The sequence below is a fragment of the Pinus tabuliformis genome, chromosome 7 (assembly GCF_031772625.1).
Source record: "Pinus tabuliformis cultivar Carrire ecotype Pingquan chromosome 7, CPIR1, whole genome shotgun sequence".
In the NCBI taxonomy this organism is placed as follows: Eukaryota; Viridiplantae; Streptophyta; class Pinopsida; order Pinales; family Pinaceae; genus Pinus; species Pinus tabuliformis.
The window spans coordinates 337,147,461-337,175,252 of NC_142293.1; the positions used below are offsets into that span (position 1 = coordinate 337,147,461).

The 27,792-nt window shown below is 39.4% G+C and overlaps 1 protein-coding gene across 1 annotated transcript; it reads left to right on the forward strand.

Moving 5' to 3' along the window:
• The first annotated feature begins 19,305 nt into the window (after nt 1-19,305).
• On the forward strand, nt 19,306-20,304 carry LOC149247326 (uncharacterized). The gene has a single exon (XM_089443898.1). The coding sequence runs from the start codon at nt 19,306-19,308 to the stop codon at nt 20,302-20,304; it is 999 nt and encodes a 332-aa protein (XP_089300024.1).
• The last annotated feature ends 7,488 nt before the right edge of the window (nt 20,305-27,792 follow it).

The following is a 27,792-nucleotide window of genomic DNA, read 5'->3' on the forward strand; positions in this document are numbered from 1 at the left end:
TGCCTCAAACCCAATTCCTTGCTGTGAAAACTCCTTCTCTACCTCTTGCTGATCTCGCCCAAACATGCAGCAATTGTTTGTGCTCAAACTTAGGTGCAAAATCTCAAGGTAATCTCTCTGGAAGAAAAGTGTTTGAATGGGGAGCGAGATGATGTATTTATAGCCCATTTTGAATTCAAATCCATTGATTCCCTCTATATCTCGCTCATTAATGCTCTTTTGGCGGCAAATTTCCAAATATATGCTCCTTAAATGTTCCCCCCAATCCCTTTAACGAAAAAATAGCCATCCAATCATCTATAGTGTTTTCAATTGTCACTTTCTAGCCAAGCTACATATGACCCACCTTGCTAGCGCATCTCCTTCATCATAGTTCCCATCTACGCCTTCCTCCTAACAGTTGCGTAGCACAATCTCTTTGCAAAATTTTTCTCCTTGCAATATAGTTTATAGTCCGACACTTCCTTGCAACTGGCTAAAGTAATAAGATTGTCCTACATCCACATAGTCATCGTGCGGGGGTGGGATCACCCCTGTACAACTTCTGTCGTCTCCCATTGATTCTTCCCAGAAATAGCTCCCCATTCAGCTTTGCGAGCTGAACTGCTCCCCCATTCGTAATCTCCTTCACGATGTATGGTCCTAGCCAATGCATCTGAAATTTTCCTGGGAACTTAGTAAACTTGCAATCATATAGAAGTACTAAATATTCATTTTTAAAGGTTCGGTGCTTAATGTGGCGATCATGCCATGCCTATTCTCTAACCTTCTACATCTGTTGATGGAAACCTGCCAAGAACTGATCTTCTTCTAACTCAAGTATCTGTGTGAGGCGTTCTTCCATTATATCCCGATCTGCCATTTCTGTGACTACAGTAATCCTCAAACTGGGCAATATGTATTCCATTGGCATCACCACTTCTTGTCCATAAACTAGTCGAAATGGTGTTTGTCCAATCCACTTCTTACAGGTAGTTCTATATGCACAAAGAAGATATGGTATGTGCACATCCCAATTGTTTCGATTTGTGTTACATATCTTCGTCAAAGCATTCTCCTAGATCTTATTGAAAGCTTCAACTGTTCCATTTTCTTAAGAATGGTATGGCGTGCTCCTCTGATGATACATCTGGAATTCCTCTAGCAAAGCAACACTCGTTTCATTCAAGAAATGTGAACCCCTATCTCTCATCAAAATCTTAGGACAACCAAACCGAGACAAAATGTATTCAAATATAAAATTCACGTCCGTAGCTACGTTGCAATATTTTACGGGCTACGCCTCAGCCCAGCTGGTCAAGTATTCTTTCACCGTGATAATGTAGTGCGCTCCTATATTTTTCCCTGGTGGTTGAATAGGTCCCACAAAATCTATTGCCAATTTTTCAAATGCCTATAACGATACCTGTGGGTTCAGAGACAATTCATCCCTTCACGACAACTTCCTGTTTTGCTGGTAGACATCACATGTCCTACAATATTCCTTAGAATCTTTATGCACAGCTGGCTACCATAGCCATGCTCGTAGGATCCTTTGTGGAGTCGCTCGTCCAACATAATGTCCACGACCAACTCCTCCATGCGCTTCAGCAAGGATACTTTGTATTTTGTAATCGGGTAAATACCTGTGTAGAAATTCATCCAACCCCATTTTATACAAGTTCCTTGCAATGACAGAGAAATCTGCATCCCTCACCATCAATTCTTTCTTCTGCTACATCGTATATCCTTCAGGAGTTGTACCTATAGACAAGAATTGGATTATATCTGCAAAATGTTCATCTGCAACGCGCACAACAAAGAGTTGTGCGTCAGCAAATCCTTCATCAAGACTTGTAGGTTCTTCACCATTCTCAATTCGTGAAAGGTGATCGGATCCAACATTTAATATTCCTGGCTTCTTCAAAGTCATACTCCTGAAATAGCAGTAACCACCTACAACCGCGCACCCCCCCCCCAAACACAAGCTTGTTGACCATGTACTTCAAAGTTGAGTGGTTCGTATACATTTTGAAGTGCACACCTAATAGGTAATGCCTGAACTTCTGGACTGCATATACCATCGCCAACCCTTCACGCTCCGTGGTTTAATAATTCTTCTCCACCTTAGATAATTTTCTACTTGCAAATGCAATTAGATGGTCGATATCTCCTGCGCCTGGTTGGGTTAACGTTGCTACTAATTCTATGAAGGACGCATCCACATGTACATGGAATTATTTCTTCCAATCAGGGAATACTAGAATAGGTGATGTAACCATCTTTTCCTTCAAAACATCTAAGATTTTCTGGCAGTCATCATCCTAGCAAAATTTCGCATCTTTCTTCAATAATTTCTCCATGGGCGCAGTGATCTATGCGTATGCATTAATAAACTTCCTATAGTATCATGTATGGCCCAATGTTACGCACAACTGTTTTACATTCCTTGGGGGGTCCAAATTGATAATCACTACAATTTTGGTAGGCTCCACCATCAACCATGCTTACAAACAACGTGGCCCAAAATTATTCCATATGGTACACAAAATATGCATGTCTTTAGATTTAGGGAGATTTGATACTTCCTACAAGTATACAACATTAGGTGAAGAGCTGCAAAATGATTTTTAACTAACCCAAACACCATCCAATCATCAAAGTAGACCTCCAAAAACTTGTGAATAAATTCCTTAAAGGTTGCGACTACCACCCTAGAAAAGATCGCATGGGCATTCTTAAGGCCAAAGGGCATAATTGTATACTAAAAAAGAGCCCCATTCTGTGGTGAAGGTGGTTTTACTTCGATCTTCTGGCGCGATATTGATCTGGTGATATCTTGAAAACCCATCTGTAAAAGAGTATGCTTCTTGACCACCAACGTTTTCCAATACTTCATCGGTGAACGACGTAGGTAATGGATCATGTATGCAAGCATCATTTAAATTCCTTAGATCTACACAAATCTAGATTTCACCCTTTGTCTTATTCTCTTGAACTACCATAAGACTAACCCAATCTGATTCTTCTACAGGTTCAATAATTCACGTTGCGATCATCTTATCTAGCTCTTCACACACCTTTCTTTATACTTAGGATGCAATAGATATGGTCGTTGTTTTACCGGCTTCGCATATGGCTTCATATTGATCTTCATAACATCCAAATCACCTACTATCCCTTTTAAATCAAACAAATTTGTTGGAAACAAGTCCTAATATTCACGTAACAACTCTGCAACCTTGTCAAGTGTGTCCTCATCCCAGTAATCACCTATATTCGTGAACTTCGGCTGTTCTTCTGACCCAATGTTCACTTTCTTGTTCTTCAATGGTTTTGAAATGTCAGGAACCTCTAGCTTACCTCCAACGACTTCGCGATGTCTCTCTGACTCGGGGATATTGATATTCCTGGGATCTTTCTCGCCCTCTTCCATGGTAATATTGTAACACTCCAGAGCATGGCACAGATGCGTACTTCAATTAGGTTGTACCCATGAGATAGGCTCTACATGGGTTCTGAATATCATAGCCTTGATTTCCTGCAATGCTTCATCAATACATTCAAATCCTTCCTCAAAAATAAATGCAGAAATCTTTCCTTTAGAATGTCCCACTCTGTAGTTCCATGTCGCAACTCTATATCTAAATACCAATTCATCGGAATAGTATCCAAGGTATGGAAGAATATATGTATCCATTCACGTTGTGGTTCTTCTCCCCATGCTTTCGTCCAAGGAGCCAGATGCTCGCGCGGATCATCCTTTCCTTTATATTTTCAGAAACACAGGTATTTTCATATCCAAATCACAACTTCATCATCATTAAATACTCCTTCCACTCTGTAAAAATGTTCTTATGTGTACCCCACTATCTAGAAGGTGTAGCTCTCAGCGCAATGTCCAATGCCTGGAATTGATGCTCCTCCATTACATCCCTTTCAAATTTATCAAGAAACAAATTTACATCTTCTAAGCCATCATAATATGGTAAATTGCATACCTCAATGAGTATACATCAGAGTGATTTAGTAAGTTTGTTGCATCACAGCACTGACACTTCATGCAATCTATTATGCCAATGCTCAAGCTCCTCATCTGAATTGGAGTTGTAGGAGATGTCCTTTTCCCATGTAATTATTCCATCCACCATAGGGTTGATCTAATCCTCATTCCACACAATAAGATTATAGATCTGTTCAATATCATTCTCCTCATAATAATCCTGGACTAGTTCAGTATACCATGCACCCTCAACTAGATCTAGAGAAATAATGACTCTCAGTTCCTTCTTTTTCAAAAGGCATGATGCGCTTCTTCAAATTTATGACTGCATTCATATCAAACTCCCAATAGATTCCAAGTAGCATTGGGTAGGGATTACTATTATCCACTATTTTGATTACCTCAAAATAAGCTATAGCGTGTGCCCCTTCAATGTCGAAAGTTACTCCAAGTGGATGTTCCATAGGAATAATCTTATGTTGGTTCGCCATTCGCAACTGAATTGGGGACCACTGTAGCATCGACTTTCCCAGTCTATTTAGGCAAAACATTCACATCATATCCCAAATCTAGGATCACCTGGTCCATTTCAAATTCCCTGATTTGTGTAGTCAATCTCATCTCCCAACTAGTCCTTTTCTTACTTTTGTCTACTTTATGCATTGTGTGTTGTTCAGGTAGCGACTTACCCTTGCCAGCGTAGTTGTCTATTAACTCTTGCAGTCCCTCCACTGCTTTCTGGTCCCTTAAGATCTTCATGTAGGTCTGTAAGAAGGATGTCAATACTGAAGGATCTGTTTCCTAGGCAGCAATGACCTCTTTAGGTTTTTCTGTTCATACACTCTAAGTCTTCGATGTGGAAGCAATTGAATCCATAAAGCTCTTTTTCGCCTCCATAAATGTTTCTTTTGCCTTATCCAAATCAAATTCAGTATCTTTGTCAACAGCCCTGCACACCCATGTATTCTCTTCTGGTTGTTTCCCTGCGGCTTTATCTTCCCCAATAACTACCGCTTCACCTAACTATATTAACATTGGGCCCATCTTCGTGGGGTTCTGACCTCATCATCTGGATGTTCTGAGTGGGTTGTTGGTTCTTATTCTCTTGTATCTTTGCAATAACTATAGGACAATCCTCTATAACTTGGTTAAACTATCAGCAATATTGATAAGAGGGGTGTGTCAGGTTCTAACAATCTACCTCAAAGTGACTTGGTTCCCCACAATTGTAAAAAATAATCTGTCTGTGACCTCTTCCAGCTACTCCTCCTCGTCCTCTTCATCATCCTTGGAATCCTCCACACGCTACAGGTGCACCTTGTTCCTGTTGAGGACGTGTCTCGACCTGTACTCTATATGTCAGAGTTCTGTCCATCATTAAATCATAGCTTCGGCAGTTGCGCTCATCATGGCCTACAGACTTACAAAAATGGAAAAATAGTTGTTGGGGAGTTTGTATGAACTTCTGCAACAAACGACAATTGTTTGTTGAGTGTTTTCATGTTATCTGGCAGATAACACACCATGGCACTATCTCGTTACTCAATCTAGCGGTATTTTTTGGCTTCAGGGTGATAGGACCTCCCCCAATTAGATAGTTCTGATAGACCGGGCAATGATCCTTATCATGACCGTTTCCCTTGCATTTTAAGCACCATACTTTAGAACAGGTTTCATTCTAGATCTCTTTCCCCTTTTTGAGATCTTGCAAATCCATATGCAGGCCATCCAACTGCGACTGAATCTGCTGCACTCCCAGAGTCGTATCTTGAATAGGTGAAGCCTCCAACTTCATAGCAATTTCAAGTGCTTTAGCCTGCAATCCAACCTTCTGCAGTGACAATGGTAATCTCAAATGAGGTAACAACAAAGAAATATACCAATCCTTATGTTGCTCATTCGAGATCTGTAGATTATCCTGTTGTAGCATACATTTCAACCTTTGATCAAAATCCCATGTAAATTCATTCACTTTCTGCTTAATTTCTTTGACCTCAGTCACAGACTGGGCTTGAGACTTAGGCTTTCTGAATTCATTATTCAATGCATCTTTTGCGTCTTTCAATAGCGCAACTGGATGAGTCATATTGTACTTAATATACCAACTCAGCACCCTGTCTTGCAATGCTGTGACCAAATGCGCTTTCTTCAAATCATCATTCGTTATCTGTTTTGACTTCCACACAGCATCCGCTTCAAACCAGAATTGATTAGGGTCTTTTGTCCCCAAACCCCTAAATATAGTAATCTTCATAGTGTTCTCCATATTGAATAGTGGAGGCATAGGTGGAGGTGGAGGCGTAGGTGTGTGAGGTGGAGTGGATGGATGTGGTATTCCCGTAGTACCCTAATCTATCGACTGCGGAACACCTCAGGGTGTCTTTTGACTATTATTTTCTTCTTCCACTATTAGATGCTCCCAACATAGGATTATACTTAGCAATTGTATCTAGATCTTTTCTGAACTGTTTCCCACTTTGTGTATCTCCCATTGAGTCTCTCTTAAACATCAATTTAGCAGCATAATCCGTTTGTCGCACAATAGAATTTTAATCCAGGTTTTCAGAGACTTCAGATACTTACCTCTTAGTCCTTCGCAAAACCAAAGTTCAGCTTCGTTATAACAAGAAGACGTATCAATCATGAACTCAGTAATAAATCCACCCAGGATACTATCAATCCAATAATCGACAACCTTCGCAACCTTGTTTTCTGATCCTTCTAGGAGCTTCACTAACTTCGGAGTCCACATAATAGGGTTATCCAACTTTCAGGTAGGTTGACCATCCACTAATTTAGCCAACCATTCGTATAATTCGCACGAAAAAGAGAAGAAGAAACTTTTTGTTCCTCTATATACAAATATCTCTGCAACCACTCTTCTTTTGATATGCGTGGATTCCTGTTTTCTTGAGATGCAAACTCGTGCAGCTTCCGATCTATCCACTTCTCGACTTCCTTCTTAGTCAATATCCACTTATGCCACATCACACATCCCTTAGATAGATCTTGGTCCCGACAATAGAACCATTTGTTGGCTTGAGGGGGCTTAGACCCAGGTTCAGAGTTAGCTGCACTAACCAACAAAACCCTACACTACCGGCCCTTTTGGCAACAACCTGCGTAGCACAGGCTGCAGTCTCACCCGAGGCAATATTAGGGGTGCTAGAAACAAGATTCTACATCCAAAGGGCTATGTGATGCGTTTCTGTAAAACTTAGAGCTTTATAATGTATAAAGATTTTTTTCGGAAGAAATCACATTGAAGATTTTGGTTGACGCGTTTCGAACTAACAAGTGTGATTGATCTTCAAGACATGATGAAGAAACAGATCTAGGAAGAAGGTTAAATAGGGAGACATGTCAACCCAACAACTAGAAGATAACAACTATATTTGACTAGGGGGAGGGAAAGGGGAATGTCTGATAATATTTATATAAATTTTATTAATTTATTAATTGTTTATTAAAAATATATATCTATAAATACATTTTTATTATTATCAACTATAACGGCTATATTTGATGATATTTGATTCATTTATATTATTTTATCGATATAACCGAAATCAAAGACTAAAAATAATAACTAAACCTATTTTTATTGTATTATATTAAATTATATATATTAATAAATTATATGTATTTAAATATATAAATATTATATAGTAATTAATATCTAAGTATATAATATGGTTATTTATATTGATATATGTAATATTTAATAATATGTGTTTTTTTTGGTAGGTAAGACCCATGGGGATTTGAACCAGTGACCTATCACACGGAGTGCCTTAACAATGCACCCATTCACCATCAATCCAAAGCCCCATGGGCAATATTTAATAATATGTTAATATGAAGAACCAAAATTAATTATTTATAACGATATACAATATGGTTATTTATATTGATATATGTAATATTTAATAATATATTAATATGAAGAACCAAATAAATTTATTAATCGTTTAATTGTTTAATTAAATATATATATATATATATATATATATATATATATATATATATATATATATTTGTATTATTATCACCTTAATAACGGTTTTGATGATATTTGACTCATTTATTTTATTTTATCGATATAATCGAATATAATAATCAAAGATTAAAATAATAACTAAAGCCATTTTTATTGTATTATATTAAATTATAATATATTAATAAATTATATATATTTAAATATATAAATATTATATAGTAGTTAATATCGAAATATATATAAATATGGTTATTTATATTGATATATGTAATATATAATAATATGTTAATCTAAAGAATCAAAATTAATTATTTATAATGGTCTATATATACAAAGAAGCTAAAGATTAGGGTTTTAGAAATATTTGATTCATTTTATTTTATTTATATATACAAAGATTAAACTAGTAATAAAGATTAAATATATAATATATCTATATTATATTAAAGATATTAGTAAACAATAGTATAAATAATAATAATGCTAATATTTTTTTTTTAATTATTATTATTATTATTATTATTATTATTATTATATATATATATATATATATATATATATATATATATATATATATATATATTTTATTTTTTTTTTTTTTTTTTATTTTTTATTTTTTTATTTTTTTTCGACCTGCTGAAGACCTAGCCGCCGTCTCAGCACTGCGCCCCTGGCCGCAGGCCAGCCTCGGCCTTCTACGCTGCATCAGAGGATCTCTCAGTCGAAAATTTGGCAAAAGACCTGCCTGCTTGATAGATCGGAGAGCTTGGGCTTTCGGGAGCAAGCCTGCGCGGCCCCGCGGATGTAGAGTTTCACTAGCAGAGACTCTCCCATGGAATCCAGCGGGGGCCCTGCCCCTCCACTCAACCTGCCTCCGGAGATTTCTGCATTCAAAGCATTGATTGCCGCAAGTTCGAAGCGCCCTCCCACGGCTAGCCAGCAGAAGTTTGTCAAGAAACTAGATTCGATCCCTACGGTTGCCCTTCCTGAAGAAGAAACATGCAAGGCTGCTCTGAATCTCGCTGAGAGAGGGTTAATAGGCCAGTTTACGGGCCTCTAGCCATCCCCAAAATTGGTAGAGGATTGGACTCAAAGAAATTGGTCTCCTTTGATTAAAGAGGGGGTCAAGAGCTATTTTGTGGGAAAAGGGTTCTTCATATTTGCCTTTGAAAACCCGGATGACATAAGTCTCATCTTTAGAAATGGCCCTTATTTCATGGGACCACAAGGCCTGTATCTAAACAAATGGTCTCCCAACTTTGATCCCTCTCAGGACGTCCCCTCCGCTGTCCTGGTGTGGGTGCGACTTCCCCATTTGCCCCTCCACCGTTGGAATAAAAAAACCTTTAAGATCATTGGCAATGCGCTCGGAAAATACATTGATCAAGCAGCAAGGAAAGATCAGTACTCATGTGCCCGAATCTGTGTAGAAGTTGACCTAGAAGAGGGTTTGCCTGAAGCAATTAAGCTCACTGTTGCTGGGTGGACACACATCCAGGAACTGGATTATGAACAACTCCCTTTCAAATGCAGACACTGCCACGGTCACGGTCATTTTGCAAAGCACTGCAAGAAAAAAGCAGAGGAGAAAACAGACAAAATAAACGAGGATCAATGGACGGTAGTCCAAAAGACTGCCCATCAAAAAAAGGGAAATGGAAAAGGGCATACCTCTGGAGCTCCAGGCAGTTCCAAGAACAATCAAGAAAAGGATGCAACCCGAATGACATAGAAAAAACTCAGATCAACCCAGCAGGTACGATTCAGGAAAACCAGGTACATATAGAAGCCCCTCCATCCAACAAAGAAGGGGAAGAAGCTATACAGGTTGAGGCCTCGCAAGGTAGCCCCTCCAACCCATCTTATGCTGAAGTAACAAGGAAAAAACCAGTAGATAGTTCGGGTTCTTCAGAGGATGAAGCCTTTGAGCGCCCCTCCAGAAGAGCAGGCAGGAAATCTCGCAAAGAAATAAGGGAAGAGGAGGCTGAGAGACTCAAAGTCCAAGGTAGCCAGTCCACCATAGAAATGTCCATTGGAAGAAACACCAGACCAAGGCCTTCAAAGGGAGGCCCTATTCCCCCTCTCAAGTAAATCATGAAGCTCGCCTCTTGGAACTGCAGAGGATTAGGGAACGCCTCCAAAGTTGAAGCAGTCATGGACCTCCTGAAAATAGAACCTTCAGACATCCTCATGCTCCAAGAGATGAAGATAGAAGGCCGAGCGCTTCTAGACATCAGCAAGTCAAAGTGGAAGAAAAGTGCAGGCAAAGGAGTAAGTTCAAGGGGCTCTTCCGGAGGGCTGGCAACTCTTTGGACAGAAGACTTATTTTTGCTAAAAAATTCTCATGAAACACAGCATTGGATCTTCACGGAGTTGACACACTGTGCAAGTAAGCTGACTATCTCTCTATTTAATCTTTACGTCCTTGTCACTTACTCTGAAAAACGAGAATGCTGGACCTCTCTCTCAGCATTTTTAGAACAACATAGTCCAAGTAACATTATCTTAGCAGGTGATCTTAATATAGTTCTGAAATCAAAAGAGAAAAGGGGCAGCTCCAACAGTAGAGATCCTATGCTGGCCTTTGTGGAAGAACTATCGCAGCAATGGGATCTATTAGACTTTATTCCCATACGTGGCCTATATACCTGGTCCAATAACAAATCTGGGCCAGAGCACATCTCTGCTCGATTGGATCGATTTCTGGTCCAAGGTTCCCTTATTATGGATAAAAAGATAATCAAAACCAAAATTTTACCCAAGCTAACCTCTGACCACAAGCTGATTCAGCTTCTCCTTGAAGACGAAGAAGATCTAGGTCCTCTACCATTCCGCTTCAGCCCTTTATGGATTGAGAGAGAAGGCTTTTTCGAAACTGTAAAAGAAGCCTGGGCCAAGTCATTCTCAGGGTCCTCAAGTTTTGTGTGGGAGCAAAAATTGAAGGCCACAAAACAAGCTCTGAAGGAGTGGATAAGGAAACCAGTCCCTACTCCAACCAGCATAAGGAAAGAAGCAGTGTACACTTTGGAGACTCTGCAAACGGAAATGGAAAGCAAAGAGATTACAGTTGATCTTTTGGAACAAGAAATAAAGGCCCAATCCTCTACATATCGATCCTTCCGAAAAGAAGAAGAATATTGGAGAATCAAATCCAGGAGTCTGTGGCTAAAAGCAGGGGATCGGAACACCTCCTTCTTCCACAGACAATATAGAGCCCGGCTGTCCAGGAACCACATCTCAGAAATAAAGACAACAGAGGGCCATGTCAGCAAAGGCTTCACCCAAGTCAAAGCTGTTGCGGACAACCACTTTAGAAATATTTTTAGTGAGGGAACTCAGGCTTCCGAGGGGGAAATAGCAGAATTCCTCTCGAATATTCCTCATCTAATCAGACCAGAAGACAACGTTGCCCTCATCAGCGAGGTAACAGAGGAGGAAATCATCAAAGTCATCTGGTCCATGGAATCAGATAAGGCTCCAGGCCCAGACGGATTCACGATACATTTCTATAAAGTCTGCTGGAACATCATCAAAAGAGATCTCCAAAAAATGATAAAGGGGTTCATGAGAAAAGCTAAGATTGGTGGAGGAACCAACTCCACTTATCTAGCATTAATCCCCAAAGATTCCAATCTAGAAACATTTTCCAGATTCAGACCCATATCCCTTTGTAATGCATCCTATAAAATACTGGCCAAACTGTTAGCAAGCAGGATCAAGCCTCTGCTCAAGAGGCTGATCTCTAGTCCTCAAGGTGGCTTCGTGGAAGGCAGGCACATTCTCGACAATGTCATTCAAGTCCAGGAGACAATCCACTCCAGCAAAAAGCGAAAAGAGAAAGGTATGTTGATTAAATTAGATATGGCAAACGCGTTTGATAGAGTCAATCGTTCTTTTCTCATCAAGGTTCTCCTCTCCTTCGGCTTCTCGCCCCATTTTGTCCAGCTTATAAATGCCTGCATCAATAACCCTTGGATCGCCCCCCTTGTCAATGGCCGTCCCTCTAATTTTTTCCAAGCCCGGAGAGGCATCAGGCAGGGATGCCCCCTCTCTCCTTTCCTGTATATCTTAATGGTAGATACCCTCAGTAGAAAACTCTCAGCTGAAAGAATTGTTGGCTCTCTCCCTGGACTCAAATCCTCCTCAGATGTCGTTCCTCTGAATCATGCTCTCTTTGCAGATGACTCACTTCTCCTCGGAGGTGCGTCCCCCAGAATTGCCAAAGTCTTTGATTCAGTCCTAAAAAGCTATTGTAGAGTCTCAGGTGCTCTTATCAATGAGAGAAAGAGTGAAATTTACAGTTGGAACACAGGTCAACAAGAACTCAACAACATCTCGAACGTTCTGGGATTTAGAGGTCATGCTAGTTGGGAACGGATTAAATACCTCGGCCTCCCTATTACAAATGGTGTCAATAGAAGGTCGCTCTGGTCAGATATCATTTGTAAAATCAAAACAAAGATAGCAGCTCTGGGTGGCTATTGATTAACCAAAGGAGGAAAGGTGATTTTAATCAAATCTCAGCTGTCCGCACTCCCAATCTACCAAGCCGTGTAGAAATTTTGAATAATTTAACACATATTCAATGGAGATTATCCTGATCATGTACTAATGCGGAAAACATACACAATACATAAGCTCCTCTACGTTGATCAAGAATATAGCAGCATCAATAACAATAAAACATCAAGAGCATTCACACATTAACACAATATGTATCACGGGGAAAGCATCTCGCTAAAAACCCCACACTATCTGTATATTAATGATTGAGTCATGTAAAATTACACAGCATAATACTTCTCACAAGTATCTCCACCTCTGTTACACACAATACAGCTCAGATCTGATCTCCAAATCTCTTCCACTGCTTGCCTGCCTCCACTGCTCAATACCTGCTCAAGAACTGATGAGAATTGCTTCCCAAACTCGATTTTTCACCTGCAAAATAGTCACTCACTCTTTGTGGACGTGAGCAAAGGCTAAAATGCAGGCCAAATACGTGAGCAAACTCATTGGCATACTCAATCCTTTGATTGTGCAAGATCTGGTGCACAACTATAGTCACAACTGATAGCAATCTGATTCTCTACCACCTGTCCCTGTTGAACTGAACATGCACTGACATGCAACTGAGTTAACTGATGTATTCTTTAGTTGTATTATGAGTTAATAATTAGTTTAACAACTCATCATTAGTCTATCTGCAGTTAGACTAACTACAACCAGTTTAACTAAGTTAAACTGAACACAACTCCATCAACTGTACCTCCAGTCCACTAAACTCAACTCACTTGAGTTCTAACTGAAGTCATGCATGCAACAACTCAACTGACTCATAAGAAAAACGAATTTCCTTCTGACAGCTGCATGTGCCACTTCCGTAGCTCAAACTGAAGTGCTCCAAGAGAATAAGATTAAGTTTATAGTCCAAATATTATTGTGAGATAATAATATTTGACTTTTCTATTTTTGACAGCCAGTCTAAAAATAGACTTGATCACTCACACTGTGATCACTCACACTTTCATCAAAAATAGAAGTCCATCTATTTTTTCCAACTTGATCAATCATCCATAAACATAGACATTATCCATATGTATAAAAATAGACATAGTCTAAAAATAGACTTGCGCCAAAAATAGCCTGCGGGCCCACTTAGTGAAGGCGACTCTTTTCACTAAGCTCCATCATCTTGTTGCAATCTCAACACTCCCTCTCGACAAGATATGGATTATCAGCAACCCCTATCCTGCCTCGGTGGTACTCGAATTTGCTCCTGGTGAGAGCCTTCGTCAGAATATCAGCATCCTGATCCTTCGTTGGAATGTACGAAAGTAACATGATCCTCCGCTGCACACAATCTCTGATATGATGGTACCTGATGTCAATATGTTTAGATCTATCATGAAATACAGGATTAGCCGAGAGTTTAATGCAACTCTGGTTATCACAGTAAATCACAGTAGGATCCAAATGAGAACCGAACAAACCAACCAGGATCTTCCTCATCCATATAGCCTCGCATGCAGCCAAACTTGCTGCCATATACTCGGCCTCGGCTGAACTGAGTGCCACAGATCTCTGCTTCCTGCTGTACCAAGAAACTGTTGTCGATCCGATACTAAAGACCCCTCCTGATGTGCTCTTTCTGTCTGTTGGGCTCCCTGCCCAATCTGCATCCGTGAAGCCACATAGCTTCACCTCATCCTCCTGTCTGTACCACAAACCATATCCCGATGTGCCTCTCAAGTAGCGCAATACATGCTTGCCCGCCTTCCAGAAGAGCTTGGTAGGCTTAACCATAGCTTGTGAAAGCTGGTTAACTGCATAGCATATATCAGGTCGTGTATTGACCAAATACATCAGCGACCCCACCAACTGTCGATAAACAGTGGCATCCACTTCTTCTCCCGAAGTGGCATCCTCCTTCCTCCAACCTCCAGGAAGAGGAGTATCAACAGGCTTGCAGCCATGCATGTTGAACTTCTCCAGTATCTCCCGAGCATACTTGCCCTGAGAAACAAACAGTCCACCACTGCGCTGCCATATTTCCAATCCTAGGAAATAGTGAAGGAGGCCCAAATCCTTCATCTCAAACTCTGTAGCAAGATCCTTCTTGCATGACAGTATCAACAGCTCATCACCCGTTAGAATCAAATCATCAACATACAGTACAATGATAAGCAACTTACCCTCCACCACAATCTGGTATAGGTTCGGATCCGCCTCGCTCTTGGAGAATCCAAGTCCTGTGAAATAGCTGTCTATCCGTGTGTACCAAGCACGTGGTGCTTGCTTCAACCCATACAGCGCTCTCTTGAGCCTGCACACATGCGACTCGCTGCTGAAGACTTCAAAGCCTTCGGGTTGCTCAATGTACACCTCCTCCTCAATGACTCCGTTGAGGAACGCAGTCTTCACATCCATCTGATGAATGTGCCATCCCATCTGTGTTGAGAGAGCAAGAATCGTCCGTATGGAAGAATACCTTGCGATAGGTGCAAAGGTCTCCTCATAATCGATCCCCTCAATCTGTGAAAAGCCTCGGGCAACAAATCTTGCCTTGTACTTCTCCACACTCCCGTCAGCTGCCTGCTTAACTTTGTAGATCCATCTCGAACCTACCACTGATTTCCCTTCCGGTCTAGGAACAATCTCCCATGCACTGTTTCTGACAATAGAATCATACTCTTCCACCATGGCGTCTACCCATGCGGGATCCTCCACAGCTTCCTCGAAAGAGGATGGCTCAGTCACAACACACTTGCTCATAAGAGCCATGTATCTAGTGTACCGATCAGGTGACTGTCTCTGCCTGCGTTGGGCTGTAGGTGGTCCTACAACTTTCTCTGCATCTTGAGCCAGTCGCTCAGCTTCTGTCAAGCGCTTTCGCCCTCTGATGGTTGGCGCTGCATGAGTGGTCTCTTCCACTCCATGAACCTCGTCCTGTGGCTGATCCACGTCCTGAAGCTCATCCTTAGGAACTAATAGCTCCTCATCTGCATGCAAGTGTAGCTCCCTCTCAAGCGAACACTTCATGGCTTTCTCCTCCTGAAATTTTATATCCCGTCGCACAACAGTTTTACCACTGTCTGGCAAATACACACGATAGTTGTGGGGCGTATCAGTGTACCCCACAAATATCCCAACCTCTGCAGTCGGCTCCAACTTCTTTCTGGCATCCTTCGTCACATGCATGTAAACGTTAGCACCAAAAATCCTCAAATGAGAAAGATCAGGCTTCTTACCAGAATAAGCCTCCTCGGGTGTACTCATGCCAAGTATCCTATGAGGACAACGGTTCTGCACATAAACTGCTGTATTGCATGCTTCCGCCCACAAGTGAAGGGGTAGGCCCTGATCATGCAACATTGCCCGTGCAGCACCCACAATCGTTCTGTTCTTCCGCTCAGCTACCCCGTTCTGCTGTGGGTTATGGGGAGCTATGAGCTCTCTACGAATCCCTTCTGCCTTGCAGAAATCCTTGAACTCGTCCGAGATGTATTCACCACCATTATCGCTCCTAAGAGCCTTCACCTTCTTCCCCGACTCCTTCTCGACCAGTGCTTTGAATTCACAGAACTTTGAATATGTCTCGCTCTTCTTCTGCATGGAGAAGATCCAGCACTTACGAGAGAAATCATCAACAAAAATCACATAATACCTGTGTTTTGCTGTCGAAGCAACTGAGAAAGGTCCACACACGTCTGTGTGAATTCTCTCAAGGATCGTCGTGGCGCGACTATCCTTCTCGTGAAAGGTGGCTTTCACAAACTTCCCCAAAGTACACCCCTTGCACTGATCTGACTGCGCAAGTGTGCCTTTAGGAAGCCCTGTAGTGATCTGCTGCAGTATCTTCAAGGCTCCATGGTGAAGGTGACCCAATCTCCTGTGCCACAACTCGCCATCATCCCGGCTCACCAATCCTTCTGCCTTGCCTGCCATTGCTGCGCATCCATCTACATGCAACTGATAAAGGTTCCTCACTCGAACCCCTATCTTCCGGGTCTCACCAGTTGTCTTGCTGCGCAGGAAGGCCTTTCCCTCGCTGAAAACAACATCATACCCCTTGTCTTCTAACATCGCCACTGAGATGAGATTCTTCTTCAATCCTGGAACATGCATGACTTCCTTCAATACAAAGGGTTTACCAGACTCCCTCTCAAAGGAAATGGTACCGATACCGGTCGCACTGTATCTACCATCATCGCCCATCTCGATGTGCACTCCAAGATCTTTGTCCTCCAGATCAGAGAAAAAATCTCTATCTCCCGTCATGTGAAAAGACGCACCACTGTCCAAGAACCACACTGATCCCATCACACTTGAAACCAAGCATGCGATCAATGAAAAATCAAGCTCAAACTGAGAAGCTAAAGCCTCTCCCCCTGCAGATCCAGCAGCTTGCTTGTTCTTCTTCTTCTGCGGACAATTTGTGGCATAGTGTCCATGCTGGTGACAGTGAAAACACTTCACCTTGGACATATCCTGCTTCTTGCCTTTCGCACCAGACTGAGAAGCTTTCTTGCTCTTCCCTTTCTTTGCTTTGGCAGCCAAAGCACAATTCTCTTCATCAGCTCCCTTTGACGAAGATCCGTCCCTAGTACTCCGCCTGATCTCCTCCTGCACAAGATCTGACCATAGTCTTTCCCATCCTGGCAACTTCTCCCGACCATTGACAGAGTCCTGATAGGAATGCCAACTCTTCGGAAGACCAAGGAGAGCCAAGCTCACCAAGTCCTCATCATCGACAGTAACCCCCACACTTCCCAGCTCATCTCGACACTGAGTGAACTTCGTGAGATACTTGGGAATACTGTCTCCCTTCTCGCATTTGATGTTTCTGAGTTTATCTTTGAGCGCCAGCTTCCTCTGATCGCTCTTGCTTTGGAATAATTCTGTTAATGATTTCCACATCAAATATGGAGTAGCCTTCCCATGGAGGCTGGACACAATGTGATCCTTCACGCCCTCCAACAGAATTCTTCGACATTTTGCGATCTTCTTTTGCCAAGCATCAGCTTGAGTAGCATCAGTAGGCTTTGGGATATCCGTATCTATGAATTCCTTCAGCCCGTTATCATCCAATACTGCCTCCATCCTGTCCTTCCATGCAATATAGTTTGAGCTGCCCTCAAGAGCATACTCCAATCGCAATCCGTTGAAAGACATTGCTGCGTTGTCACCAAGAAAACACTGCTGCAAATTCGAATTCCACCAGCAACCAACTCAACTGCTTCCGATCAACCCTCGCTTGATATCCTGTAAAAATCTCTTCTACAAATCAAGCTGCTCCGATACCATGTAGAAACTTTTTCTACAATTATCTAGCTCCGATACCATGTAGAAATTTTTAATAATTTAACACATATTCAACGGAGATTATCCTGATCATTTACTAATGCGGAAAACATACACAATACATAAGCTCCTCTACGTTGATCAAGAATATAGCAGCATCAATAACAATAAAACATCAAGAGCATTCACACATTAACACAGTATGTATCACGGGGAAAGCATCTCGCTAAAAACCCCACACTATCTGTATATTAATGATTGAGTCATGTAACATTACACAACATAATACTTCTCACAAGTATCTCCACCTCTGTTACACACAATACAGCTCAGATCTGATCTCCAAATCTCTTCCACTGCTTGCCTGCCTCCACTGCTCAATACCTGCTCAAGAACTGATGAGAATTGCTTCCCAAACTCGATTTTTCACCTGCAAAATAGTCACTCACTCTTTGTGGACGTGAGCAAAGGCTAAAATGCGGGCCAAATACGTGAGCAAACTCATTGGCATACTCAATCCTTTGATTGTGCAAGATCTGGTGCACAACTATAGTCACAACTGATAGCAATCTGATTCTCTACCACCTGTCCCTGTTGAACTGAACATGCACTGACATGCAACTGAGTTAACTGATGTATTCTTTAGTTGTATTATGAGTTAATAATTAGTTTAACAACTCATCATTAGTCTATCTGCAGTTAGACTAACTACAACCAGTTTAACTAAGTTAAACTGAACACAACTCCATCAACTGTACCTCCAGTCCACTAAACTCAACTCACTTGAGTTCTAACTGAAGTCATGCATGCAACAACTCAACTGACTCATAAGAAAAACGAATTTCCTTCTGACAGCTGCATGTGCCACTTCCGTAGCTCAAACTGAAGTGCTCCAAGAGAATAAGATTAAGTTTATAGTCCAAATATTATTGTGAGATAATAATATTTGACTTTTCTATTTTTGACAGCCAGTCTAAAAATAGACTTGATCACTCACACTGTGATCACTCACACTTTCATCAAAAATAGAAGTCCATCTATTTTTTCCAACTTGATCAATCATCCATAAACATAGACATGATCCATATGTATAAAAATAGACATAGTCTAAAAATAGACTTGCGCCAAAAATAGCCTGCGGGCCCACTTAGTGAAGGCGACTCTTTTCACTAAGCTCCATCATCTTGTTGCAATCTCAACAAGCCGCATTTTTACTAGCCCCCATAAACGTCATGGAGCAGATCTCTAAACTATTAAGGGACTTTTTATGGCAGGGTGGGAAAGGTAATGAAAGCAAGTTACATTTAGCAATCTGGGACCTGGTTAGACGGCTGATAGCAGAGTGGGGTCTCCAAATTCAAGATCCCTCCCTTGTTAATCTGGCGATGGGTGGAAAACTCCTCTGGAAAATGGCCCACGAACCAAATCACCCGACCAGCAACACACTGCTGTCTAAATATGCCCGCAATTCGTCCTACAGAAATCTGCAATTTGATTCCTCTGTCAACAGCACGCATGTATGGAAACTCTATTGCAAAAGCAGCATTTTTTTAATAAATCCCTGTACAGAGTGCCGGGCAATGGCAAGCGTATCAACATGTTGCAGGACAGAATAATGGGGAGCGACCCATTGGAGGGGAATGAAGACATAGCCGACATCAGAGAATGGTTGTTACGTGCAGGCAAAAACAGACTCTACGACCTCTCGATTTGGGACTATCGGGGAGAATGGGCTAGTTGGGATCTCAATGGCATCCCAGATTGGCTAACGCCTCAAAAAAATCTTCTTGTCGAATTGTTGGAAGGCTCCACTCCTGAACACCGCCATTTGAGAGACAATTTGGCTTGGGGACTGTCAGGCACCTACACCACAGCAGCAAGATACAAAGCACTCCAGAATTCAAAGAACAGCAGTCACTCTCCGGCCTTCTGGAAGCTAGTCTGGGACAATCTAGCTCTTCCTAAAGTGAATTTCTTTTTTTGGATGCTGATGCATAACAAACTTCTTACAGGAGACAATCTAGAGAAAAGGAATATTGCAGGACCTCATAGGTGCGAGCTATGCAGAAGCAACCCTAAAACAACCCAACACTTATTTCTGGAGTGCAATTTTGCTAAGGAAACATGGGGGCTCACTCTTTTGGACTTGCAGATTCCAGCCTTCCCTCAGAGCACTGTTGTTGAATTGTTCGCCTCTTGGAACAATATCTATCCTCATAGCATCCCCACCAAATCCTTCTGGCGAAAAATTTGGACAGCAATCCCCAAATTCGTTTGCTGGCAGATATGGTTGGCTCGTAACGACCAAATTTTTAATGGAAATAGACACTCCCCTCTTCAGGTTGCAGTTAAAGCTAAAGCATTCCTCTTGGAAGCAGCCCAACAACAGTTCTTCAAAGAAGATCCTCTGCTCCTTCCTGAAGAAAGGAGATGGCTTTGCTCGCTTGAGCCTTCTCCTCGTAAGCTCCTCCTCGCCCCTCAAACAGTAAATCCAGAGTGGAAAATAAGAGATCCCTAGGAATGTTTTACAAACTGGTGGAGATCTAAAAAACTCACCACAATCTTCTTCGATGGGGCCTCCAAAGGAAATCCCGGGAACGCTGGTGCTGGAGGGGTCATTTACTCTTCGGATGGGACCTCAAGAGACTGCTTCTACTAGGGTCTAGGCCAGAAAACCAACAACCAGGCAGAGATCTTCAGTCTCCTCAAAGCTTGTCTAATAGCAAGAGAAAAGGGAGTTAAAGACCTCCAAGTCTTTGGAGATTTAGAGATTCTAATAAAAAAATTAAACATAGAGGACCCCTTCAACAACGCTAGTCTCAATAAAATTATGGGAAGATTGAAAAGAGTCCTTCAATATTTCACCTCCTACAAGCTCTATCACATTCTTAGAAACCTGAATGGCGAAGCGGATCAGATGGCGAACAAAGGATGTTCACTCATGAAAGGGCAGCTATTTATCAATGACGATAACTTCTTTCAAATTTCATGACAAGGCTGTAACTCATAAGCTGAATATGCTAGTTGTTTTCTTTGTAAACGGGGCTGCCTCGGCAAAGACCCCTCCTATCTTTTTCAAATAAATAAAAATCATATCCGTTACATTAAAAAAAAAAATAATGCTAATAATAAAATATTGTTCATAATAATAATAATCCAAAGAAAAAAAGACTAAGGGGCCTAGACAAAGACGGAGAAAACTAAGAAGACAGGGCAGGAATCCAACAACTAATAATTTTCTAGCCATCGTCCCTATTAATATTACTGGAAGACCTCTCATTTTCAATGGCTTCCCTAAACTTACGATGGTGGAAATGAGGAATCTTAGCGATAACCCTAGCCTCCTCAATGCATATATGATGTGTGGTCTTCTCTGCATGTTCGGCCAAAGCTGAAGATTTGGTCCTCCCGTGCTAGATATCAGCAGCATGTTCCTTAATCCTCTGGTTAATAGAATGACCAGTCAAGATAGAGCTTTATCTTGACCTTCGCATACCCTAATCCTTTATAGTAAATAACAGTAAACAAACTTATGTCCTTCGCCAACTGCACTAAACATGCATAACATCATATAAATAAACAGATCTACGTCTTCAGAAATCTATTAAGTACTTTCCTTATTAAATCGCATTCAACAGATAAAAAATACAATAAGTTTAGAAATAAAATAGTAATACATAAATGCACAGATAGTTCTTCAAAATAGGTTTTTATTATGCTTCCGATTTTCAATTACAGCTCTTTCCAACCCTGCACACACAATTGTAGGGGCCCGCACACTCTGTTGCGGACATATCAAGGTCTCCGTGCACACATCTGTAGGAGCCTTCCCCTTCACACATGTACATAATAGATAAAACAAAATCAACTCATGCACTATTCTTCCTTCTATCCTAACTTATGACTCTTCTATGACTCATTTTTATATTCTTCTTTATTACAATACCATGGTTTGCGAACCATGGGTGGGTCTCAAAACAACTTGACTCTAACAAACTAAGGGGCTTTGACCTTCCTAAAGCCCCTTTGACTCCTATCGATTTGCGCTACTTGCACTTCACTCCTCAAAATGCGAAGGATTTACAATATTTCACAAAACTTAACAAAATTTGACCAAGGGGACCCTGTCCCAACAGTGAGATGCAAGATAAGAACGATGATTTGAAAAGAACACTAGATATGTATTAGCAGTAATAAGTGAAGTTCAATTAGCTAGACGACAACATGAACAAGTGATGTGAAGTAAAGAAATATCCGAAATATCAAACAAGCAAATGGAAAGAAGGCAATTGTTTAGTTTTTTTAAGAATAGTTGTATGTATAGAGGTTAGAGAGAAAAAATAAAATTTTATATATATATATATATATATAATATGTTTTTTTTTTAAATATAATTTTTTGAAAATGTAATCTTTAATTATTTAAATTATCTCATTGAAAATATAAATAAATTTAATACATCAAAAATTCTAATACATTCAAATTATATAAATTATATCATTTAAATTTATAATTTTAATAAAAAAAATTATAAATTGGTAATACTTTCTGAGAGATTTTTCAGCGTACATCACAAGAAATTTTATTTGTCGACGCATTTCGAACCAACTAGTGTGGTTCATCGTCAAGACAAGCTGAATGAGCAGATCAAGCATTGCATGTTAAATAAATAGAGAAGAAACTCCAACAGCTAAAAAACAGCTATATTGACAATGGCTAGAAAAATATCGTATACTCAATCTAAAAATTATTATAAAAATAGACAAATCTCTTTCAAATATGTTTCATTCAGTCTCTCTGTTTTAAAAATATACCAAAACCATTAGCTCTTATATAAATTTCTATTGTCGAATTTCAAAAAACCATTGAAAAATATAAAATCCCTCCCATCAAATCTCAAAAAACGAACCATCGAAGACCATAACTAGTAACCAAAACCATTGAAAATTATAAAATCCCTCCCATCAAATCTCAAAAAACGAACCATCGAAGACCATAACTAGTAACCAAAACCATTGAAAATTATAAAATTCCTCCAATCAAATCTCAAAAAACGAACCATCGAAGACCATAACTAGTAACCAAAACCATTAAAAATTATAAAATTCCTCCAATCAAACCTTAAAAAACGAACCATTGAAGACCATAACTAGTAACCAAAACCATTGAAAATTATAAAATTCCTCCCATCAAATCTCAAAAAACGAACCATTGAAGACTAAACTAGTAACCAGTAATGGGATGGGTAGAAGATCTCCCTAGAAAAAGGAACTTTGTATTTTCTCCTTATTGAATATGAGGAAAAAATATTTTTTCCAAATTAAATATAATGAAAAAAAATGTTTTTTTCTCTGGAAAAAAAAAGTACTCAGTAATGGTGTGCAAGTTGCCAAGAAAGAAGCATTGAAGACTGGTCGCCATCATAGAGCTGGAAAATGTGGATGAAGAAGTGTCTCCATCATTATTAATAACCTATAGTGATAAAGAGACTTGAAAGAAATGAATATTCAGAAAAGGTAAAGCACATATACATATACAAACAAAACGCGTCCGAGAGTCTAACATACCAAATATTTTAAATCGTGGTCTATCCTTTCCACAGAGTTGTTAGGAAACTTTGTCCACGAGTATAACAGTGATAAGGTGTTCGGTTGAAGGTTTATGTCACTTCAATAAAATTGTTGTTTCTTAAAATGTTTCAAGAAATCGATAAAACTGGGCCAAAAAATAATAATCCTGGACTGACTTATCATCCCACTGTAATTTAAAATATGTTTTTAATATAAAAATAGATTTATATTATTATTTTTTTTAAATATATATTTTTTAATTATTATAGAGGAAGGATGTTGTAGGTGGGTAATTTTAAAATTTAAAATTGAATTTTTTTTATTTATTATATTTAAAATTATTTAATTTTTAATTTTTATTTTTATTGGGAAAAAATAGTAGTTTATAAAAAAATCTCATTTGATGAAAAAAATATGTTATTAATCCCAACTTTTTTTAAATGTAGAGTTTGATTTTTATTATTTTGGTTATAAATATAAAAAAAGTTGTAATTTTTTTGCCTTAAACAAACAAAGTGGGTTATGACTCATAATATTACTTCTTAATAGAGTAGTATTTAAAAAATCTATTGGAAATTCCAAAAAAAACACTTAAAAACTACTCCCTTTTTAATTTACTAATTAATTTTAAAATATTGACTATAACAATATAGTTATGAAATCCATAATTTCAAAAAAAAATTAACTTCCAACTATTTTCTTTTTATTAATTATAACACATTTAACGAAATATCAAGATTATAATTTTAAAAATAATAATTTTAATATTAAAAATTAATAATAATAATACTATTTTATACGGTATTTATTTTCTTTTTATTAATTATAACACATTTAACGAACTATCAAGGTTATAATTTTAAAACTAATAATTTTAATATTAAAAATTAATAATAATACTATTTTATATGATATTATTTTGGAAAGGAAGTTGAGCATATGGCTTGAAAGTGAAGGTAAGCGGGATAAAGGTCAAGCGGGTTTTAGAAAGCAGCACTCAACAACATACCACCTCGTTACGCTTAGGATCATTGTGGAGGAATGCCACAATGATAAAGCCAATATCTTTTGTTGCTTTGTGGACTTTAGAAAGGCTTTCGATACGGTTCCTAGAAACAACCTTTGGAACAGATTAGAAGAGCTAAAGGTTCCTTTTGAGTTGAGAGTTGCCGCTATAAGGTTATACGAGAATGTAATTTCCAAGTTAAAGAGCAATGAGGGGTGGTCGAAAGATATTAAGTGCAATATCGGAGTTAAACAAGGTTGTCCCCTCTCCCCTACCCTATTTGGCATTTACATTGACAAGCTAGAAGGTTGTTTAGAGGAAGCAGGATGTGTTGGCACGATCTTAGCTGGGATAGTCATCATCCTTCTTCTCTACGCTGACGATATTGTTCTTCTCACAAGGTGCCCATCTGATCTTGATAAGCAACTTATACTTCTTAAGGATTTCTGCTCTACCATGGGTATGATTGTTAACACTGACAAAACAAAAGTTATGATTATCAAATCCAAGAAGGACACTTACGTTAATTTTATGTATGACAATAGTAAATTGGAGGAAGTGTCTTCCTACAAGTACCTAGGAATTGATATTCATCACAAGCTCAACTGGAACTATAACATTGAGAAAATGATTAATGGCGGATGGAAAGCTTATTTTGGTCTTGAAAATAATTGTAAAACGACAAACGTCGTAATGTGGGATAGAAAGAAGTTCCTCTTTGAAACTTTAGTCACTCCAGTTATCTTATATGGATGTGAGGTTTGGGGTTGTAGCATCTCTAGAGAATCCTAGAGAAAGATTGAGCAAATCCAGAAGCGTTTTACAATGTATAACCTCAAAATTAAAAGCAACACACCCTATCCTATTCTCCTTATAGAAGTGAGTCTTTCCCCTATCGAGAGCCTAACTATTATGTGAGTTCATTCATGCAAGTTTTTATGTGAGTTTATAATTCTAACACTTTTTTTAAGTGAAATATAGGGAGTAATTAAAGAAGAAAGAAATAAAGAATGATCCTATCAATGAGACCTAAGTAGGTAGGGCATTTTTATCACGATTGCTGCTTAGCCGAATATTTGGCAATCAAATGGACATGGGCACGTCAATTGACCCCGCCCATGTCTAATTGCCAAATATTCGGCGAATCAGCAATCGAGATAAGCTCAGGGAATTAGGTACCCATGTACAAACTTGTACAAATACAAATTCTCATAAGCTTAGAAAAACTCTAAAAACACTTAATTAAAAAAAGACAAGGCAGGAACACGAAAGGAATCACTAACTCTGATACCATGAAAAAGTATTCTATTACTCACATTGTTGTTTAAATGTACATAGAAAACCTCCATTATATACTAAAAAAAGAGACCTAGTGTAGATTAAAAATAACTGTAATAGTTTCAGTGTAATGTTGTGTAAATATACATAGAAAGTCTCCATTATATAGCAAAAAAAAAAAAAAACTAATGTGTGGATTAAAAATAACTATAATAATTCCATTGCAATATTGTGTAAATATATATAAAAAACCTCCCTTATATATCAATAGAAAGAGAGAATATCTATTAAAGATAATTATAATCCTTCCGCGCTTTTCGGTGACCGAGGAAGAGCGGACAGAAAAATTGCGCAGAGTTTCTGAGATATGTAGAGTTTGACCCTAATGGAGGCCTGCGGAGGAGGGAGCTCCACTCCCTCCCACAAAGATGCTGTGACTAGCAGAGGCAAGTCACATTTGAGTAGTGTCAAAGGTTCAGAGGAGGAAGAAAGCAGAAATAAGGAAAAGGAGACAGAGGGGGCAAAATCCAAGGAAAAGAGTAACACAAAGGACAAGGTAGAAGAAGACAAAAACCAGGAAGAAAAAAAGAGGACGTTAAACAAAAGGGACCGTGTAGACCCAGAGCGAAAATCACTCCGAGAGTAATTTTAAATAATCCGGTACTGCAGGAGCACAGGGAACATATGGAGACTTATGCCATCATTTGCAAATTCATAGGTGTATGGCCCACTGAAAAAGCTTTGAAAACCTGGATCAAATATCACTGGAAACCCAAGGGTAGCATAGATTTACACCTTAGGTCAAAGGGTTTCTTCACAGTGGTGTTTACAAACATCGAAGACAAAGATAGAATATTCGAAGGAGGGCCCTACATTTTTGCAGCAGCGGGCCTCTATATGTGGCCCTAGGTGATGAACTTTGTTCCAGAGCGGGAAACTTTCACTTTAGTTCCGGTCTGTGTAAGGCTTTTTTCTCTACCCCTAGATTATTGGCAAAATGAATCACTTGTGGCTATAGGCAATAAACTAGGTCATTTTATCAAAGCCTCGGAAGCCACCAGAAGGGGTAAATACACTTCCTATGCAAGGATTTGTGTGGAGATGGATCTTTCAGGAGCTCTTTCGGACGAAATTATCTTGGAAGTTTTAGATGAGGAATGGGTGCAAACGGTGGACTATGAGCATATCCCGTTCAGATGCCGTAAATGCCACGAACATGGACACTTGATCATAGACTGCCCTCTCAGTAAAGCCGAAGACAAAAGTAAACTAAAAGCAAAGAAGGACACTGAAAACTTTTAGAAAGTATCAAGCAGAGGAAAAGGAAGTAAAAAAGAAACAAAACAACAACATAATGAGGGTCAAAAGGCTAGTCAGAATAAATTCCAAGCTCTGGAAGAGATGGAAGACATGCCAAATGAAGTCCAGTCTATGGAGAAAGACCCTAAGGAAAAGGAGAAAGAGGAAAACTACACTCCAGTACAAAATACTAGTGATAAGGAAGAAACTATGATGAATGAAATAGAGCTAGAGATGGACCAGGAAATGACCCAGAGTGAAACAGATCTGGAGGATCATGAACTTTAGGAACTTCTAGATAAAGAAAACCTAGATCTGGAAGGATTTCTGCAGCAGGGAACCATGGCGGGGATAGATTCATTACCACAAGATGAATGCAATAGAATACAACAGTTGTTTTTATGGAAAACTCAGGAAAAGGGGGCAGTTAAAGGAAGAAACAATGACGTGCAGGAATGCAGAGGTGTGAAAACAATGAAATCAAATCCAGGATTAGCAACCAGAAATGCAGGCAAGAAAAGGGGTAGAAAAAAAGCAGAAGGAGCTATTAATGGAGTGTGGAAAGCTGATGATAGACTCAGGTAAGATGAAAGACCTAACTAGTTACTCCTTCACAAATCTTTAATTATGAAGTTTACATCTTGGAATATAAGAGGTCTAGGTAGTAAAAGAAAGCAAAGAATGCTTAGTTTTAGAATGAAACAAGATATGCCGGATATGATCTTCATTCAGGAAACAAAGTGTTCCATCCAAAAATTAAAAACAATCCATAGCAAATGGCTTCATAGATTTGAGTTTTTAGAAGTTAAAGTAGATAACACAACGGGGGGCATTCTCACTCTCTGGAACCCCC

Coding starts and splice junctions, on each gene's coding strand:
- LOC149247326 (XM_089443898.1), top strand. CDS start 19,306: ATGGAAACTCTATTGCAAAAGCAGCATTTTTTTAATAAATCCCTGTAC.